The sequence below is a fragment of the Apium graveolens genome, chromosome 9 (genome assembly GCF_009905375.1).
Source record: "Apium graveolens cultivar Ventura chromosome 9, ASM990537v1, whole genome shotgun sequence".
In the NCBI taxonomy this organism is placed as follows: domain Eukaryota; kingdom Viridiplantae; phylum Streptophyta; class Magnoliopsida; order Apiales; family Apiaceae; genus Apium; species Apium graveolens.
In genome coordinates, this window is record NC_133655.1 from 125,126,090 (window position 1) to 125,142,450 (window position 16,361).

At 37.9% G+C, this 16,361-nt stretch overlaps 1 protein-coding gene and 1 long non-coding RNA gene across 2 annotated transcripts; both read left to right on the forward strand.

Annotated features, from left to right (window-relative positions):
• The first annotated feature begins 386 nt into the window (after positions 1-386).
• Positions 387-1,858, forward strand: LOC141683592 (uncharacterized). Its single transcript, XR_012560363.1, has 3 exons — positions 387-509; positions 1,521-1,610; positions 1,755-1,858. It is a non-coding gene; the product is annotated as an uncharacterized LOC141683592 (long non-coding RNA).
• Positions 1,859-1,914: 56 nt separating this feature from the next.
• On the forward strand, positions 1,915-4,932 carry LOC141687036 (uncharacterized). The gene is made up of 5 exons (XM_074492177.1): positions 1,915-2,119; positions 2,219-2,345; positions 2,421-2,742; positions 3,288-3,626; positions 4,687-4,932. The coding sequence occupies exons 1-5, from the start codon at positions 2,080-2,082 to the stop codon at positions 4,792-4,794; spliced, it is 936 nt and encodes a 311-aa protein (XP_074348278.1). The 5' UTR covers positions 1,915-2,079; the 3' UTR covers positions 4,795-4,932.
• Positions 4,933-16,361: the final 11,429 nt, after the last annotated feature.

Sequence of the window (16,361 nt, forward strand, 5' to 3'; positions counted from 1 at the left end):
AAATGACCAAGATATGAGTGTTGATGAAGAAAATGATAGTAATGACGATGACGATGACGATGATGATTAATTTTTATGATTAATTTTATTGTATTAAATTTGAAATTGAATGAATTTATGTAAAACATTTTATTTGAATTATATTCATTTAATTAGATATTTTTTTCTTAATTTTATATGGTTTACATAACGTTGTTTCAAAGTTAATGTTTGAGATAAGGGAAAAGAAGCAGTAGCTACTGGAAGAGGGAAACGAGATTAAATTAAAAGCGACTGATTTTGGTGGAAATTATATTTTTAAAAATGACCATAAGCGGTCGATTTTATAATCTACACATAATGTATATACGGGCTCCCATTTCTTTTTACTATTATCTTTTTCATTTATTACATCTCTTTCGTCTCTTTCTCTCAGCTAAGCAGCAATGGTAGGTCAAAACTATCTGACAAAAATCGATGGTCACACCTCTCTATACTCTCACATATCAACTCGGCTTGCATCTCAACAGGTTAAATCTCTTTTATTAAATCTCAATTAGCCTATTGATTCTTTAAGATTTGAGGATAGGGTTTTGGAATTTCGGGATTAGGATTTTTGAGATTTGGGGATAGGTTTTTTTTTCCTCTTTGATTCTCTCTGCTTTGCTTTCCTTTGTTGTTTTTCTTAACTTTTATACAACTTTGGTTATAAAACTCAAGTACAATCATGACTGCCCCGCTTGCTTTATGTGTTTTTCACCGGAATTAACTTGTCGGAACATGAATTACTTGAAAAAAATCATGTATAAACAGTGGGTTTTTTTATTCTTTATTTGTTTTTTACATGAATTACATATTTTCTTGGCATTAAACACTGGTTTTATGCCTTAAAGCTTTGATCTTTCTTGGTAGGATTTAATTCTTTATGTGCTTTTGTGTATGTATTACTTTTTTATATTAATTTGTATTGACCAGTGTATTTATGGTATAAAGCTTCTACCTTTCATTGTAATTTTGTTTTTTCAGGATTTGGGTTCGGTTTGTAGTAATATTTACTCTGATGTAAGGACTAATTTGTGGGCAAACTTGATGTTTCTGGCTGCCTGGGCATTAATTAACTTACTAATTAATTATTACATCAAAATTAAAATAAGTTAATTAATCTTGATGTGAGATGGATTGAGGTTCTTGTTAATTAATTTCTTATATGTAGGTTTTGTCTTTATATCTGAAAAACTGATTAAATGTGCCTTTCAATAAATCAATTAGCTATGTTGTTTTTATGCATAACTTTTTACATTTAGTTACTACAAAATTGGTGAAATGTTTAACTTTCTTAATGTACTGGCTGAATTTTTTCGTTTGCTTTTAAGACTGTAGAATGTTTAACTCTTGCTTGTGATCCAGTCTATTTAATTATCAAAACATCATTATTCTTTCCCAGCTTGGTGATGTTTGTATTGATATAGACTGATTCACTCTTAAGCGCAAATCACCCAGCTTGGTTTAACTTATTCTAATTTTTTATATTTATATTCCAGTTTATCTACAAGATTCGGTTTGTGGTCCGTGCACTTTCTTTCTGCTGCTTGCTCAACCACGCTCAAGCGCGAGAAAATACTGAAACAAGAGTAAGTATTGTGAGATATATTGACATATTTTATTTAGCATTAAACTTGTAGATAGACTTCAGTGGCTTGCAGATAGAGGCCTTTCAGTTGTGTTTATAATTGGCACAGAAGTGCTGATCCTTTCAATTCTTATTGTTGTAACAGATCGGGAGTCAAATTTGGTTGTTGATTGTTTTTATGGTTCTCATGACATTGGGTGGCGCAAGTACTAGCAGTGGGGGAACAGGTACTAGTAGTGGCGGAAGGGGAAGGGGAAGGGGAAGATGAAGGGGAAGAGGACGAGGAGGGGCCAGGGGCAGAAGTGATGTAGGGGACAGGGGAAGGGCAGAAGCAATGGGAAGGGGTGATGGCGGTGATACCATGCATATTGAAAATGGTGGCAGAGTTGATGAGTAGGAGGATATAGCAGTTATTGTTGAAAGTCTTTAGCGGAAAGCTTCACAGGGCGATTTTCACAAGAGACCGATAAATGGGGTTAAACTTGGGACTGTTCACTTTGTTGACGGATGGTAATGTAACTTAATATTTATTTTACTAAAATTTTTATAGTCTTGTTATTTTTTTTTTTGGTCAGAACTTGAATTTTTGTGTTATTTTAACTATTACAGTATCAAAGAGGCTCATTATAAAAAGACTCTACTGGCCATTGTTCGATCTCTTTGGGACAAAGATACCATCAATACAAGTGGCAAAACAAGAGAAGTTTTTCTGGATAATTGTGCAATTGATTACAGGGTATTTAAGTACTTACGAGTTGGTAAATTAAGAGTTTGAATTTAGGCTAAGAATTGTGTTTATTTTGTTTGGCAGGTTTTATTACAACTATGAGTGTACAGATGAAGAAGGAGATAGATATGCTAAAGCTCATATTCAAAATAACTGGAAGCAACTTCTGAGCAAGGAGAAGAGTCGCGCGGATGAGAGAGTGAAATTAGCCATAAGTCTAGGCTACACTCATGCAACCAGACTTATGGTGAAACCACATTATTTTAACGAGGGTGCTTGGGAAAGCATCACTAAGCATTGGGAGACCGAAAAATTTAAGAAGGCTTCGGAGATAGGGAGAAATAATCGTGCTAAGTTGGACTTCAATCACAAAAGTGGGGTTGTTCCCTTCTGTGTGAGAAGATGGGTACACTCTAATCCCTTTTGTTATGCATTTATACATGTGCAATTTTTTACAAGCTATTTTGTACATTTTGAAGCACTGTCTTGTACATGCTCTGTCTCTCTGTCTCGGCTTGTCAAACTCCTGATCTTGAGGTTAGTAAATAATAAGTTTGGTAAGAAAAGGCCAAGAAAATGGATAATAAAAGCTCCATCTGTATTCAACATTTTAATTATAGTCAAAAAGTGGATGAGTGGATGTCATGTAACTGTAGATTTCAATGATGTCAAGGAGGAATGAGTTTTAAACCAGTGTGCCTTATTTATTTTGGACTTTTTTGTTTGTGTTCTTTTAATTTTTCATACAAGTTGGTACATTGGCTTTAGCTTGAATTTGCTGCTGAAACAAAATTTGCAGTGTCTTCCGTTTGGCTGTTGGTTTCAGCTGTAAAATGCAGGCCTTAAAATTTGAATCTATTTCGACCTAGAATTAGTAATAAAATTTAGATTACCTGCTTAAAATTTAGTAATAAAATAATAATAATTTTTTATCTAATTTACTATATATAGTTAGAAAAACGAAGTTCTTTATCGGGGTTATTGGGAGCTGATGAGGCAGCTAGATTAATGACATCTCAGTCCGCTCAGGCCTCTCAAACAAGCATTCCAGATAATGCATACTCACTTATCCGCAGGGTTCTATCCGAAGTGACCAATATGGTGAAGTCTTTAGACGGCATGGATCGAGTTCCTCGTGCAAAACTTAATGAATTAATTGAAAAATCAGCCACTATAGCTTTTCCAGACAATACCAATCCGGTGCAACAATCATCATGGGACCAATATATGCGGATTGCAAATGAGATCATTGATCAAGTGATGCAGAATTTTGAGAAAGTTATTGTGGAGGTAACACTTTAACTTTAATTGTGAAGTTAAATTTCAGCAATTGATGTATCAGATTAGCAGATTTAGGGTTTATAGTATTACACATCTGAATCTTTATTTCTTAGTATTACACATCTGAATCTTTATTTCTTGCTCTGTGTGGTTGTGATTAGAATAATTTTAGCTAAATCAAAATTAGGGTTTGTGTAATTAGTGAATTAATTATTTTCACATCTGTTTGAAATATTTTATAAATTTAACTCCTGTTTAATTTGAAGCTCTATGTTCTCATTTCTCGATAATTTTGTTTCAATTATGTTAAGGTTTTTTAGATGTAATTGGAAATACAATCTCGATAAAGTTAATTGGATGTTGGATCTTGCATCTGGTTTTGTTATCCGATTTGAGGGATAATTCTCTGCTTTTTTGTATGGATTATATTTTTTATGTACATGGAATGTTAAGGAACATTTACAATGATGAATCTAGTGATGTTTACTTGTTTGAGATAATGGTAGTGTTAATTGTGGATTGTAGATTTGATAAGTGTTGTTAACTTCAGATTTCTATTCACGAGAATAAGTAGAGCCTTTTTGGAAGCTGTATTTGTTGTTTTTGGTGTCACAATCTTAATTTAGATAAGGGTCTGTTTTCTTCCATATTGATCTTCCAAGTTCTGTGTTATTGACCTGCCCAAGGCTTTTACGCTTAAACTGTCAAAAGATGTTTCTTTTCCATCCGTAAGCGAGGGGTTTTATACATATCAATTATGTTTTTTGTTGGTATTTTATCTTGTATAGATAGTTTATAAACATTTATTAGGTGAGATATGAGGTTAACAGACTCATTTTGCGCTTAGTGTATTTGTTCTACTTTATGACATTGATGTAAGTTGTGAAGTGAAGAAGTTATGCTAACATTTTTTCTTCAACTTAGCTAACTTGATTCTGATTAAATAAACTTATATATATATGGTGCAGTTACTTTACCTGTACAGAAGCAGCTGCTTTTTGGAACATGAAATTTGAATTTCAACAGCTTAAATAATTACTTAAACGCACGTTATTTTTTGTCTATGTAGGATGATACACCAGAAAAAGTTCCAGGGGAGCATACCAGGCTTTTACTAGAAATGGATGACGAGCACGATCTCGTCCCGAATTTGTTATCCTGTCCTCTTTATGAGTAGTTTTTATAAGTTTAATTACTTTTGTTAGCTGATACTTTTAAGCAAACTATGTAGTAGTTAACTTAAACTTGATGTAGCAGCTGCTATTTGGTATAACAGCTGCTGTTTGGTACTTATTTGATAGTTTTTAATGGATTTGTGGGGAATGTAATTATGTCTTTTCATTTTTGGTTGTTCATTTTTTCAATTTTGACGCAAGTTATTAAATGTGAATGGTTAGTTAAATTGATAAATGAATGAGACAGGTTTCAATTTTAAAGAATTAAGAATATATGGCTCCAGGCCATTTTTGTGTTTGAAATTGACCATATAAAATCCACCGTCTTCAGTGACTTTAATAAGTAAGCGGGAATTTTAAAATTCAGTGAAAATCAAGAAACGGGAAGTTTAAATTTTCACCAAAATGTTAAAGGGGCTGTGTGAAACTTTGACTTGAATTAAAAGGCACCGTCAAAGCGGTCGCTTTTATATAAATTCCACCGCGAAAAACAATTTCGACCAGGTTAAAAGCCACCGATAGAAGGCGGTCAATTTTGTACTAAATTCCACAGATTTCAGTCGTTTATAGGTAAAAGTAACCGATTTTAAACCGGTGGCTTTTAGCCTTTTTTCTTGTAGTGTTAGAAGTTGGTCACGTATTGAATGCCAACCTTATTATTTTACATTCAAATCCAGACTATTCCATTTCTTGTGTTAGAAGACGAGAGAATAGGGTGGCTTATTTATTACTCCCACCGTTTCGCTGCATAGTTTACGTACACTATTTGCACGTATTTCGAGGTTTCAATAAAGTATAGTTTCATAATATTTTTTTAAAAAAAAATTTTAATCAAAGTTTAAACATGAAATTTTTTTTCAGATTTTTTTTTAAAAAAAATAATATTATAGAAGTATACTTTAAACGAGTATTGAAAAGCGTGCCGAAAAGTAACGTAAACAATTTAGTGGGACAGAGGGAGTAGCTAAGACCAACTCCTTCCTTAAAAATATTATTATAAAAATGAATTTTAGTATTTTAGAATTTTTAATTATATGTCAACTCCAACAACATTCACATTCCTTATAAACGTATGCTAGTAATATTTTAATATTATATTTAAACTCTAGTTATGCATTTAATATGGAGAAGGAGAGATAAATGATTTTTTTATTATTAAAATGAAAATGAGAAATTACTAATGGTTAATTATAAATAAGTTATGAGTGGAGGATGCTAAATTTTTAAGGAAGTACTGGATGCTTGGAGCTCTATTATATACAAAATTTCTTAAATTTTAATTTAAGATCTTAAATAGCTAACTTGTTGGAGTTTCTTTAATGCCCTGTTTTTAAATTGTCAAAAAATTGTTACGATTCCTTCAAATATGCTGTGGGAGTCTCTTTTATATGATATTTCCTAGTAATGAAATCTGTCTTTTCTTCAAAAAAAGTACATCTTATAATAATATATAATTTTAATTTAATATGTAACTATTAATTTATATATTACATGAGACTCATATGCTTAAATAAAAAATATATATTCTTATACATTTACTGAATTATTAATTTATATTATAGTTCTCAAGTCGGGACTATCAAAAGTTATAAATTGATCGAGTTTATTAATTTATCAATATTTAAAGTTTAATTGTACTTTAAATTTTACAGAAATACTAAGTGATAACAAAAATGATTCAAAACAGATAAATGGCATTCATCATTAAATCAAATCAAAGACAGATGAATGATTCAGAAATAGATGCAGACTCAAGTGTTTCCCAGCACACAAAAATTCATACAAACTGCATAGTCTCAAAATGAAAAGATAAGATAGCTACATATAGGGACAAGTACTTATTAATTCCCTAACAAACTAATTTGGAAGATAGTAGAGATAGTGCCAATCATTATGTGAGCTGGTAAGTCCTAGTTGTCTGTAGCACGGCAGTGGTCCCAGAAGGCTAGTGGTGAATAGCAGTCCCCTTAATACTCCCCCTCAAGCTGGTTATGAGGCACAGTAACAGCCAGCTTGTGCACGTGTGACTAATGAAGAGAGACATGTAGGATTTTGGTCAGAATATCAGCAACCTGAGAGCTAGATGAGACTTTTGCAGGAATGATGTGTCCAACCTTGATTTCATCTCGAACATAGTGACAATCAACATCAACGTGCTTCGTTTTTCATGTAGGACAGGATTGGCAGCTATGGCGAGAGCTGCTTAATTATCACAATGAAGTATAACAGCAGGAATGTGTCCAAAGCCAAGGTCTTTCAGCAGAGCCGTTAGTCATGTAATCTCACATGTTGTGAGGGCCATTGCCCGATACTCTGCTTCAGCAGAGCTTCTTGCCACCACGGTCTGTTTCTTGTCCTTCCAGGAGATTGGAGAATTACCAAAGAAAATGCAATAGCCCTGTTGTTGAGCGTCTAGTATTGGGATAACTAGCCCAATCGCTGTCACAATAGGCATAGAGCTGTGCAGCACTGTTAGTAGCCAACAATATTCCTTGAGATGTCGATCCAACCAAGTACCTGAGGAGTCTCTTTGCTGCTTTTAGATGAGCACTTGTAGGAGTTTACATGAATTGGCTTAACAGTTGGACTGAGAATGCTATGTCAGGCCTAGTAATAGTGAGGTAAATTAATTTACCCACCAACCTTTGATAGACTTTGGCATCAGGTAGAAGATCACCTTTATCTGGAGTAAGTTTGATGCTTGCTTCAAGAGGTAACTTTAGAGGCTTTGCAGATAACAGACCATATTCTTGAATAAGATCTGTGGTAGACTTTGGCATCAGCAGTTGTTCTGTCCACTTCAAGTCCCAAAAAATATCTCAAGGGCCCCAAGTCTTTCATGTGGAATGTTTGGGATAACATGTCTCTAAGACTGTGAATCTCAGAATTATCACTACCACATATAAGAAGATCATCTACATAAATTAGCACAACAGTGATACTAGAGTTAGATTTTTTAAGAAATAGACTGTAGTCAGACTTTGACTGAGAGAATCCAAGTTCAAACAAGGTAGTAGATAATTTGAAGAACCATTGGCATGGTTCCTGCTTGAGGCCATACAAAGCTTTCAATAGAAGGCATACCAGCTCAGGATCAGATTTGGTGTACCGGGTATTAACTGTAATTCTATCTCCAACATGAGAATAGCCTTGAGCACTCCTCATAGCAGCAGTCTTTGCCATTGGATAAAACTTCACCAGAAACTTTACGCAAGATCTTGCCACGTAGTGATGGACCCAGCTGGTTCAGAATGTAACCAGTCTTTAGCCTTATCCCTCAGTGAGAATGGGAAAAGCCTCAACTTGATAGCCTCATCAGTCACGCCATTATACTTAAAAGTGCTGCAGATCTCGACAAAATTCCTTATGTGCATGTTGGGGTCTTCAGTTGCCGCTCCTCCAAAAGAAACAGAATTCTGCACCATCTGAATAGTGCCCGGCTTGATTTCAAAGGTGTTAGCTTGAATAGCCGGATGAAGGATGCTTGACTGAATGTCATCAATTTTAGGCCGAGAAAAATCCATAAGAGCTAGATCAGCTTGAACAATACGATCTCCATGTTTACTGGTTCTTTCTGCTCAGTTCCTGAATCCGAATCCTCAAAATCTAACTTCTCCGGAGTATCAAGAACTTCGTCTTTCTCCTCAGCTGTATCTAAGGTCCTCTTGCGAGCACGAGAACGAGTTGCATAAACGCTTGCTAAAGTACCTGAAACACAACCGAAAAGAGTAATTAACTACTGCGTCCTAATCACTGAGTCCTAATGACCAATGATGGTAAGTACATAAACTAAACAAATACGCCGAGTCCCCGGCAGCGGCGCCAAAAACTGTTAGGGCGAAATCACGCACTAATATTCACGCAAGTATACGCGTTCGCAAATAATATAGAATACTTTCTAGTTCGTCCTCCCTCAGAGACTCAGACTAAGTTTTGTCTAATTAAACTCACTCACCAATGTATGACTACTTCTCAATGTTAAGATAATAACACTTAAAATCGTTGATTACATATTAACTATAATTAACTACTTAATTAACCACTTAACTAACACTTCAACTTATCAATAATAAAACACTCATGAGATCACAAACTTCATTATTACTTCCTTCTATAACCATTGTTATTACACTTTAGCATGTAACAGTGATGATATTAATCGAATAATACGAAACTGATAAAAGCCAACTTTCATTGTACTAATACCATTCTACCAGCATCCACAATTAAGATAGAAGTTGAATAGTCATCAATTATGTTGAGTTCCTATATGTCTACAGAAATTGACAACACAACGATTTAAGCACAAGTTATTCCTTTTGATTACATTAGGGCAAATAAAACTGTTAGAGTTACCCACTAATCATTGCACAACGTACATGAACCTATGCTAGCATGGCAAGTTCTAAATCTCAAGATCCACCGTCGCTTCACAAGAGATTAACACCCTATCTTATATGTTCGCGACGCACATAAGACGAATACGCACAACCAATACTAGATATCATGCAATCATCACACACTAAAGTATTAACAATTAACTAAAGAATTTCATAATAAATCCGTTGCAACCCCATGATCACGATTAGCCCATAATAGAACTTATCGCCATCATGGGTTCATATGAAATCATGATAATCAATACAAGAAAATAATAACTAAACTAATTATATTAAAACAGAGTACGTCATAAGAGTAAATAAGCCAAAGCAAGAAAACTAGCATCCAACGTTACAACGAAACAAGAATCACAAGAATATATGCTTCCTCTTCGCTGCAATGTGCTAAATCGGTCCTTCTTCCTTATCTCCTTCGCTTCTTGCGCCAACACAATTTAAAACATAATCTCCTCTTATTCTCTATGAAAACATACTCAAATCTACTTATATAATAGTCCCATAAAACTCAGATTACATAGAAGTTGGAAGCCAAACAGAAGTAGAAGTCTAAAATAATCAGCTTTTTCCCCGACCCTGCGCGGCCTGCCTCAGCATTTCTGCGCGGGCGCGCAAGGGCTTGCTGCGCGGCCGCTCAGCATTGCTGCGGGGCGCGCAGGACCCTACTGGAAAATTTCCAGGTTTGCTCCGTTTCTTCGCCGTAATCTGCCCGTTCTTTTCCTCTCGCAATGGTGAACACATGCCAAGGCTTATTCTTGATGATTCCTCCTCCGAAATGCAACTAATACCCTGAAATGCATAAACACTAGAAAAACGCATCAAATACACAAAATACTTGATTTCAAGACACCAATTTAAGCCATTTTAAGACGTTCTAAGTGGTATAAAATGCCACTTATCACACCCCCAAACTTAAATCGATGCTTGTCCTCAAGCGTCACAGACTCAAAAACAAATAAAAATATGCATGAATGCAATCTATATGAAAATGCAACGATCCCACCTTACTACAATTAACCAACCAAATTGCCACGTCTCAACGAATGCAGTTAGACACTAAAGATCAAGAAACTCATGCAAACGGACATACCGCCAGAAACGTGGTGTGTGCAAATGCTTAACAGATATGCTTCAGAACTAGACCAATTACTATGACTAGACTATCCTCAAGGCAATCCTACGATTATACAAAGAATAAAAATTCTAGGCACAAAGTGATATACAACACTACAAGAACTCTGGAGCTTACTACGGAATCGTGCTTTTTATTTACAACTCAAATGCTTATTTGACCGTGCAATGAGTGAGGTCCACAAAAGACTTATACAATGGTATCCATGTAACGAGCGTTAGGTTAGCGGATCCCAGACTCTAAAAGCCTTAGGTCACTAGGCACAAAGTCCCCTAAGAACTTAATAACTCGAATACCAAAGAGCCCACTCTTGATCAATTATGCAATTTTTTTTTTTTTTTTTTTTTTGAGCAAGTGCGTTTCGCTCCATCTTGCTCAACCCTAGACTACTCGCATAATATGCGAGCCGGCTACTAGCCATTTGATGCCTAGCCACAACTAGCAACAAATTCCATTTTTACTCCATTTTTTTTCTTTTTCATGCCTTTACCACTAAGAACCTATTATCAAATTCTAAGCATAATAAATAGATTATCCTCGAAAATAATCAGATCATAACAACAATCTAGTCCCTTAAGCATTCTCTAAGACTTAGTGACAATACAAGTGCTTCTAGCATGCATATCAACCTACACAACTTAATATCACTTTAATGCTATCACTACACTCGCATCAATATCACAATTCAGTCGATAAATCCTTGCAAAAGGGATCATGGTATATGCATGAGCTATATGATATGACAAACAAATAAAGCTATATATAAAAAAACTATATGGCAAAAATTATGCAACTATATGAACTAACTATCATGAATATGCAACTATATGACACACACAAAATATTCCTTAACTACCACCCCCAAACTTAAAATCTTCACTGTCCCCAGTGAAGGTAGTAGAAAGGAACACAGGGTATACCTACTCGGAGTCATCATCATCATCACCCTCAGTGGGTGGAGTATCAGGCGGCGGGTATGCAGAGTCCTCACCAAAAACTGGCCACTGGATATCAGCTCCAAGGCCTCGAAAAGCAGTCCCTAACGCAAGGGTGAGCTCCTGAGCAAACCTGCTCTGCGTCTCATACATGGCATCCATCCGCCGTGAAAGCCTCCTATACTGGGCATCACCCATCCCAGCACCCTCCTGAGCTCTCGAAGAACTAGCCTCACCACGCCTTAGCCTAGCCATAGTAGCACCTCGTGCTGGACGCCCTCCTGGAAGACGATAACCCAGCCCATGCTCCTCAGGCTCACCACCGGTCCACTCCTGCATCCCATTCAGAGTGCCAGAATCTATCGGAGCTGCTGGCAACTGCAACTGCTCATGAGCCAGCCAGTTCACTCCTACTGCTCGGCATAGCTTTGTAACCGTGGATGCATAAGGGATGTTCATATGCTTTGCTCCCCTCAAAAACTTCAGAATTCCTTGGTAGATAAACTCACCAAGGTCCACATAGTATTCCTCATTCAGAATTCCCCACAACAACTGTGCTCTCTCAACTGTGACCCTCGTGTGCATGTGAAGAAGGAAAAATATTAGCACATATAAATGCATTCCATGCACGGGCATACCTGTTCATGGTGATCGCCGGAAAGTGACGATACTCATTATTGGCTGGACTGCGGTTCCAAACTGTGCCCGGTCGACAGAGAGTCGCACAAATCAAATCCAAGTCAAAATCCTCAGCAGTCTTTTCATTCCAGTTCTCCTCCTCGGGCTTCCTCTCTCGCTGTCCAATCACACGGCGAATCGCCGCAGGATGATAATCAACCATCAGCCCACGAACTACAGAAAACCCATTCTTTTCAGCCTTCGCGTAGAACTCGCGAACAACACTCATCGGTACTGCTTCGGGTGACTCACAAAAAGCTATCCACCCCTTCTCTGCAATCATGGGCAACAACTCACCATCCCTCCCTGATGGTAAAAACCCCCTCTCCTTCAGAATCGGCTTCCCCAACAGCCTAGTGTACTCCTCCTCCGCGGCTCTGTCAGTTAACCGAGGCCTTGCAGCAGTACCCCTTGATGAATCAGCAGTAGGAACTGTGCTGCTGCTAGTCAATAGTGCGTGCTCTCTTGGGTGCCATTGATTTGTGAATAAAAGTGTGTAAGAACTGATTTTTGATGTTTATGAGAGGGTTTAAGTGTAGGAAGTTTGTGGGAGATATGTAGGATATGTGTATGTATATATAGGGTGTGGGAGTAGGTTAAATTAGATTAGGAGTGGGTTTGAGGGATAAATCATGGGGTAATGGGAAAGAATTCGTGGGTTTATGGGCTGTAATGGGTTTTTTGTGTTTTTGTTTTTGTTTTGTTTTTTTTTTTTCTGAACTGTAAAAAAATTTTCTGTAACTCGACCCCTGCGCGGCCGCTCAGCATTTCTGCTGCGGGCGCGCAGAGAAAGCTGCGCGGCCGCTCAGCATAGCTGCGCGGGCGCGCAGAGGGTCTCTGGAATTTTTTTTTTCAGCCCCTGTTTCTGATTTTTTGTGTTTTTGGATAGGTTATTAACTTCTAAGGGTTTCCTGTAACAACAATTCATGGGTTGCCTCCCACGCAGCGCTTCTTTTTCGTCATTAGCTTGACGTTCCGTACCTTTCTCACGTAGTCAACAAAATGGCACTAACCACCTCTCGGTTTGCCATGTCCCCATAGTAGTGCTTCAACCGCTGACCGTTAACTTTGAATGCTTGGTCCGAATCATTCTCAAAAATTTCCACCGCTCCATGTGGAAACACAATTTTGACAATAAAAGGTCCAGACCACCTTGATTTCAACTTCTCAGGAAAAAGTCGGAGCCGAGAGTTGAATAACAGAACTTGTTGCCCTGGCACAAATAACTTAGGCTGTAGCTTCCTATCGTGCCACCTCTTCACCTTTTCCTTATACATTTTGTTATTCTCGTACGCTTGAAGTCGAAATTCATCAAGTTCATTAAGCTGAAGCATTCTTTTCTTACCAGCTGCATCTAACTCCAGGTTCAATTTCTTCAATGCCCAGTAGGCCTTATGCTCAAGCTCCGCCGGTAGATGACATCCCTTACCGTACACCAACTGAAACGGTGACATCCCAAGTGGAGTTTTGTATGCTGTTCTGTAAGCCCAAACAGCTTCATCGAGCTTTAAAGACCAATCCTTCCTTGACGGACAAACAACCTTTTCTAGAATGCGCTTTATCTCTCTGTTAGACACTTCCGCTTGACCATTTGTTTGCGGATGATAGGCAGTAGCTACTCGATGATTCACATCATAACGCTGCATCATAGAAGTGAACTTACGGTTGCAAAAATGCGATCCTTCATCACTTATGATTACCCGAGGCGTTCCAAACCTTGTGAAAATTTGCTTATGAAGAAAATTTAGCACTGCCTTTGCATCATTTGTCGGTAAAGCTTTAACTTCGACCCATTTTGAGACATAATCGACTGCCAGCAAGATGTACTGATTATTGCAAGACGAGATGAAAGGCCCCATGAAATTGATTCCCCATACATCAAAGACCTCGACTTCAAGCATCACATTTAATGGCATCTCATCCTTCCTTGACAAATTTCCCACTCTTTGGCAACGATCACACCTTAAAACAAACTGATGAGCATCCTTGAACAAGGTGGGCCAGAAAAAACCTGCTTGCAGAATACGAGCTACCGTCTTCTCACCTCCATAGTGTCCACCATAAACCGTGGAATGGCAGTCTCGTAATATCCCCTCCGTCTCACAGAACGGGATACATCTCCTGATGATCTGGTCAGCTCCCTGTCTAAACAAATATGGTTCATCCCACATATACCACTTCACCTCATGCAGAAACTTCTTCTTTTGCGCGGATGTCAAATTAGGAGGCATTATATTGCTGACAAGATAGTTTACAATATCTGTAAACCATGGTTCTTCCTCCTGAATTGCAAACAACTGCTCATCCGGAAAAGATTCATTGATTAACGTCCTATCTTGTGAAGTAGAATCGGGATTCTCCAACCTAGAGAGATGGTCCGCTACTTGATTCTCGGTACCTTTTCTATCTTTGATCTCTAACTCAAATTCCTGAAGTAAAAGCACCCAACGAATGAGTCTCGACTTCGAATCCTTCTTAGAAACCAGATAGCGAATAGCTGCATGATCAGTGAATACTGTTACTTTCGTACCAAGCAGATAAGATCGAAATTTCTCAAAGCCAAAGACTATAGCCAAAAGCTCCTTTTCAGTAGTGGTGTAGTTTAATTGGGCCCCATTTAAAGTTTTACTCGCATAGTAGACCACATGGAAGAGATTTTTCTTGCGCTGTCCCAGAACTGCACCTACCGCATAGTCACTCGCATCACACATCATCTCAAACGGTTCTGTCCAATCTGGTGCTGTAATAACTGGTGCCGTGATCAAACTCTCCTTGAGAGTCTCGAATGCTGCCAAACATTCATCATCAAATTTGAAAGGCACATCTTTCTCAAGTAAATTGCACAACGGCTTAGATATCTTTGAAAAGTCCTTGATGAATCGCCGATAAAAACCTGCATGACCGAGAAAACTACGGATTCCTTTCACCGAATTAGGTGGGGGAAGATTTTCAATGACTCCCACCTTGGCCTTGTCCACCTCCAGCCCTTTGCTAGAGACCTTATGCCCAAGGATAATGCCTTCACGCACCATAAAATGACATTTCTCCCAATTAAGCACCAAATTAGTTTCCACGCATCTTTTGAGTACGGCGCGCAGATTATTCAAACATTCATCATATGAGTGTCCAAAGACGGAGAAGTCATCCATGAACACTTCGACGTTATTTCCAATCATGTCAGAGAATATAGCCATCATACATCTCTAAAAGGTGGCCGGGGCACCACATAACCCAAACGAAACTCTACGAAAAGCAAATGTGCCAAATGGACAAGTGAAGGTAGTTTTTTCCTGATCCTCTGGTGCAATACAAATCTGATTATACCCGGAATACCCATCCAGAAGACAAAAGTACTCATGTCCCGCCAATCTGTCAAGCATTTGATCAATGAATGGGAGAGGGAAGTGATCCTTCCTTGTGGCTTTGTTCAATTTTCTATAATCCATGCATACTCTCCATCCTGTAACTGTTCGAGTAGGGATGAGCTCATTCTTTTCATTTGCGACCACAGTGATACCTCCTTTCTTAGGTACACATTGCACGGGGCTCACCCACGAGCTGTCAGAAATAGGATAAATGATGCCTGCATCTAGCCATTTCAGAATTTCTTTCTTCACCACCTCCTTCATGATGGGATTCAGTCTTCGTTGCTGTTCCACAGTTGGCTTACTACCTTCCTCTAACAGAATTTTATGCATACAATATGAAAGACTTATCCCCTTGATGTCTGCTATGGTCCATCCTATAGCCGATTTGAATTCTCTCAAAATCCTTAAGAGCTTATCTTCCTCACTACCTGAAAGGTAAGCTGAAATAATAACAGGTAACGTAGATGAATCACCTAAAAAAGCATACCTCAAGTGTTCAGGTAATGGTTTGAGCTCCAAGGTAGGTGCTTCCTCTATTGATGGTTTGAGCTTCCCTTCAGCATTCTTAAGGTTAGAAGTACCAAGAGATTCAAATGGTATGTCGAGCTTTCGCTTCCATGAAGAAGCGTTCAGATATTGTAATTGCTCGTTGCTATCTTCATCATCGCTGTCAAAATCCCCCACTAAGGCCTTTTCCAATGCATCAGACATTAGCATGTGATCGAGTTCCGAAGTAACTGCGGAATCAATCACATCCACTTGTAAACACTCCTCATCTTCTGTAGGGAATTTCATTGCCTTGAATACGTTGAAGGTCACATCCTGATCTTGGACCCGCATAGTAAGTTCCCCTTTTTGCACATCTATCAAGGTACGGCCAGTAGCCAAGAAAGGCCTCCCCAAGATTATGGGAATCTTCTTATCTTCCTCAAAATCCAGAATAACAAAATCTGCAGGAAAGAAGAGCTTATCCACCTTGACGAGTACATCCTCAACTATGCCCCTTGGGTAAGTAATGGAATGGTCCGCCAATTGTAGCGACATGTATGTGGGTTTTGG